The 5,013-nt window shown below is 50.0% G+C and overlaps 1 protein-coding gene across 1 annotated transcript in view; it reads right to left on the bottom strand.

Annotated features, from left to right (window-relative positions):
- Positions 1–3,556: 3,556 nt before the first annotated feature.
- The window catches only part of PRKCDBP (protein kinase C, delta binding protein), a 4,956-nt gene continuing 3,499 nt past the window's right edge, over positions 3,557–5,013 (bottom strand). Inside the window, exons 2-3 of the mRNA XM_010839151.1 lie at positions 4,757–5,011; positions 3,557–4,176 (exon numbers count right to left, since the gene is read on the bottom strand). Coding sequence (XP_010837453.1) covers positions 3,778–4,176; positions 4,757–5,011 — 654 coding nt within the window. The 3' untranslated portion in view covers positions 3,557–3,777. The remainder of the gene's footprint in view (positions 4,177–4,756; positions 5,012–5,013) is intronic.

Below are 5,013 nucleotides of genomic sequence, written 5' to 3'. Positions count from 1 at the left end.
TGCTGTCTAGGTTGGTCATAACTTTCCTTCCAAGGAGAAAGCGTCTTTTAATTTCATGGCTGCAATCACCATCTGCAGTGATTTTGGAGCCCCCCAAAAATAAAGTCTGCCACTGTTTCCACTATTTGCCCATCTATTTGCCATGACGTGATGGGACTGGATGCCATGATCTTAGTTTTCTGAATGTTGAGCTTTAAGCCAAACTTTTCCACTCTCCTCTTTCACTTTCATCAAGAGGCTCTTTAGTTCTTCTTCATTTTCTGCCATAAGGGTGGTATCATCTGCATATCTGAGGTTATTGATATTTCTCCCGGCAATCTTGATTCCAGCTTGTGCTTTATCCAGCCCAGCGTTTCTCATGATGTGCTCTGCATATAAACTAAATAAGCAGGGTGACAATATACAGCCTTGATGTACTCTTTTTCCTATTTAGAACCAGTTTCTTGTTCCATGTCCAGTTCTAACTGTTGCTTCCTGACCTGCATACAGATTTCTCAAGAGGCAGGTCAGATAGTCTGGTATTCCAGTATTACTAATAATAACGATAGCAGTAACAATGGAAAATGCAAAGTCACAAGGAAAACTATTGAGAACTTTTAAATTGATTTTTATTATTTTCTGTGGTAGAAGCACCAAGAAAGAACAAAAAGTAACATCCCTCCCACCAAAGTTAGCCAAGTCTTTGGGTTCCTAGGGATCAGTGTCCAGAATCTCCGAGACTTAACGTGCCTCTGATAAGCTATTGAGATATTTTGTGTGAGAAATGTGCATTTGTGCTCTTAATTTTGTGTGTGAGTTGAAAGAGGGGGAAATTGGATTTCCAAGGATTTGGAAATGGAACAAGAATTTATTTTTCTTTGGGGAGAGAGAACTGAGCCTGTTCAGACCAGCCCCTCAGTAACAGCAGAACATTGAAAGGAGTGGCAGCCGAGAAGCTAACATAATCTGGTCACTAAGGCTTTCCCGGAAGCCTGCAAGAGGAGCCCTGAATTTTTCCAGAGAAAATGGAGCTACTGCAGAGTCACCCTCCATTGAAGGACTCCTAGTTTATAGAGCACAGAGTTGAATAGGCAGACCTCTGGGTTGTAGGGTGAGGCACTGGTACCCCAACAGCGGCATCGTGTGGTCACAAGGAGCAATAGCAACAGAGATATACAATCAGAAACCCTGAGACGGTGTGAACCCTCTGGAATAATTGCGGACCTAAGGAAGGGGCTGCTGCTGCTGCTAAGTCGCTTCAGTCGTGTCCAACTCTCTGAGACCCCATAGATGGCAGCCCACCAGGCTCCCCCGTCCCTGGGATTCTCCAGGCAGGAAGGGGAGGAGCCCTAAAGCGACTGAAAACAACTTCCCACCAATTGTAGCAGGTAGGGACTTGGACTTCTCTAACTGAATCCACAGAAATTCATTTAAAACTTCATTTAAAACATCACTGTTGAACTCTGGTCCTACTTTAAGTCCCCAACATTGTCATTTAAAGTACACATCCTCCGCAATCATCTGTATCCTTACTGTTTTCTTCAGCTCCCATAATCAGGAGGCCCTTATAGTTCATATGTTTACTTGTTTTTATCTGACTTGTAAGTTCGTTTTTTTGTCTACCTGCTCCTACTAGAATTTAACTCCAAGAAAGCAGAGATCTTGTTTTTCTAGCGTGCCACTGTATCACCAGCTCTTAAAATAGTGCCTGGCAGACACTCCGAGTTCAGTCAATATTTGTCAAATGTATGGACAAATAAATTATATACCTGAGACAAACTGTGTTCCAGGCACTATGCTAGGCATTTACATCATTTAACCCTCACATCAGCCTTACAGGAGCTATCATTATCCCTTTTCATAGCTGAGGGAACTAAGAACCCAAACCATTAACCACTGAGCTCTACGCCCCTCACCATTCCTGTTTCCCATCCCTCTGTTTACCTTTTCCAAGAACATCCTCTACTTTTCCTCCCTCAGGTAAGGATGTGCCCCTTCCCTCTTTCCTCTCAAAATAACCTATGTATAACTATCACTGCACTTACATCAGTCACTATATGTTTCCATCTCCTTAAACTCTGAGATCCTTGAAGGCCTCAGAAGAGATTGTCATCTCGGCGTTCACAAGAGGTACTATAGGGTCTGGAACATAATAGGAACTCAAAATATTTTTATACAGCAATGACTGAATGAATGGGTGGATGACCATGCTCCCATCCCAAGCCCACACTTTCCCACTTCTTCCATCCTCTGTGATGCTCATGAGGGCCTATTGTGCCCCAACCATAGCATTAGGTATGGAAAATACTGAAATGAATAAAACAGTCTCTACTGCAAAGGAGCCACAGTCTAGTGGATTTGGTGGGGGGCCGGGGAGTAGTAATGGCAAGCACAATTAGTGCAGTTAGTACTGAAGTGTGCAAGTGGTGTTTGAGAGCAAGGAAGAGAAGCATCTGGCCCTAAAACAGGGTCCCTAGATGACTTTTGTAGGACAGTAGAGATGAGAGTGAGAACACACAGCTCATCATGATTCAACAATGAAGGGAAGTAGCAAGAGGTGAGGCTACAAAAATGAGCAGGTGCCAGCTCATGAAGGGGCTTGAAGGTAACATTCAAGAACTTGGATTTTATTCTGAAGCTGATGGAGAATCACTGAAGGGTCTGAAGCAGGAGGATGATATGATCAGATTAGCAGTTCATGTAACGGTCAGATGAAAGACAAAGCCTGACATAGAGCAGCAACAATGGGTATTAAGAAAGAACAGGTCAGAGTTATCAATAGGATAACTCTTTCTGTGTGGTAGGGGAAGGAAAGAGAGGAGGAGCCAATGAAGGCTCCCAGGTTTCTGTGTGGATGATAATGCCATTCACTGGTAAAGAAAACACAGGAAGAGGAGCGGTTTTGAATGATACATAGTAAGTGCTCAATAAATAGCTGTGAAATTGAACTTAATTAAAAGGTAGAAGACAGACTGCTTCTTTTGGACACATCTGAAGTTTGGATTCTTTTTCCAATGCATCTCAAGACAGTGGTCTGGGGTGTATGTGGCTGATAGGAGAGGCCTGCCAGTGAGTGAGTGGTTTCTGGTTTTGTATTTTCCATGTGAGATCTTAGTTCCCTGATTAGGGATCCAACCGTGGTGCCCTGCATTGGGAACACAGAGCCTCAACCACTGGACCAGCAGGGAAGTCCCAGGGGTGAGTATTAACGGAAGAATACCCAGATTGAGAAGAGGGCTAAAAACAGAGTCCTGGAAGACCCAACTTTTAAGAGGTGGTAGAGGAAGAAGTGACTAAGAGGAAAACCACAAGTTGGCATTTGCTGAGCGCCTAAAAGCAAGGGACTGTACTAGATGCTGGGGGAAAAAAATCACACTTGTATGTCCCCACAAGGAAAGCGCTGAAGGAGCAAGTGGCCAGAAGGACGCTTCTATGTGCCACTGGGGTACAGCCCAGGATTCAGTGGAAATGAGAAACCACAAAATGATCTGTTTGAAACTGAAGTCACATTCCAGGTTCCAACATCTGTCTTATTTCTTGCACCACCTTTCCCCCACCCCTTCACATGGAGTCCGGATTAGGTGACATGACTTTTATTGATGGTGAGTGTAAACAGGTGTGAGTGGCTGCTCTTATAGAGGACACAGGGTGCTGGGCTAGAGAAGCCGGGAAGGGAGGGCCAACGCTGGGCTGTGGATGCAGGATTCACTCCTTATTTGGGCGGGAATGCTGCATTCTGAGAGAAAGATTTATTTGGGGACTAGCATTAGGCACAGGGGAGGCAGGCAGCACGGGCCATCAGGCCGCACTCTCTACTTGGAGCACAGCCGCCGCTTCGGCAGCCCCAGGTCTCCCGGGATCCTCCTCGGTGTCTTGCGGAGGTTCTGGCTCCAGCTTGGACTCCAGAGCAGGCTGGGCTTCCCGCTGGCCCTCAGCACTCCGGCCCGGCCCAAGGCGAGGTGGCTTAACAGGCGTGGGTGTTGGCGCGGCATGGCCTTTGCGGCCTGAAAGGGCCCTTCGCAGGCTCTGTACCTTCTCCAACCCGGTACGCCTCAGCCTCCGTGCCCTGGACTCCACGGGCTCCTCCTCGTCTGAGCTCTCTTCAGCTTCGGCTTCGGGCAGCTGTGGGCCAAGTTCCACCGGGCCTAAGGGCTCCGGCGCTTTCTGGAAGGCCTTGGCTGGGATTTCAGCTTCCTCCTGCAAGTGAAGGACACAGAACTGGCCCTGGCAGCCCTCTCTCGGGAGCCTGAGCCCCCCATCTCAGTTACATCAGGGAGACCCGCGCCACCCTCAGCCTCCGCAGCCCAGAGGGGAAAGGCTAGGCAGGCGTGGGAAAGTAGGGAGCCGGTTGGAGGGAGGTGGCGTCAACTAGGACAGGCGAACTGTGCAGAAGTCTGCGGGACCCCTTTAGAGGCGTGAGACAGGATGGTGGTGGCCTCAGGGGCAAGAACAGCAGGAGGCGGCGAACTGTCTCAAGATGCACTTCCATCACCGTTACTTTCGTTCGGGGATGGGCTGGTACTTGGAGGAGCTTCTGTGGACGTGGCCTGAGCGAGAGCTGGGCAGCCGTTCATTGGCCAGGCTGCTTTCAGGGGCGTGAGGGAAGGCTGGGCCTGGGCAGTGGCGAGTGGGTGCGGCCCTGGAAGTGGGTTCCCCGAGAAGGGAAGAGGGTGGGGTCAGGAATGTGGGTGCGGCAGGCAGATGGGAGGGGGAGCCCCAGATGGTGCCCCGCAGGCGGGAAAAGGCCCCGGATCCGGGGACGCCTGAGGTCACTAACCTTGAAGAGCAGAACGTGGAGCTTCCCGCGCGCCACCAGCAGCCCGTGGTTGGCCTCCAGCCGCTGCACCTGGGCGGCGCGGCGCACGGCGCGCTCCTGGGCGGCATCCGCGTGCGAGCCCACGCGCTCCGCCTTGGCCAGCAGCTGCGCCAGCGTGTTGCTCGTGGTATCGTGGCTGCGACTCAGCGCGCCCAGGTTGCTCTGGATGCGGCGCACGGAGCCCGCCAGGCCGCCCTGCCTCTGAGCCAGGCCCCCCT

The sequence above is a fragment of the Bison bison genome, unplaced genomic scaffold (genome assembly GCF_000754665.1).
Source record: "Bison bison bison isolate TAMUID 2011002044 unplaced genomic scaffold, Bison_UMD1.0 scf7180017864112, whole genome shotgun sequence".
Taxonomy (NCBI): Eukaryota; Metazoa; Chordata; class Mammalia; order Artiodactyla; family Bovidae; genus Bison; species Bison bison.
This window is presented reverse-complemented; position numbering and strand designations above follow the sequence as displayed.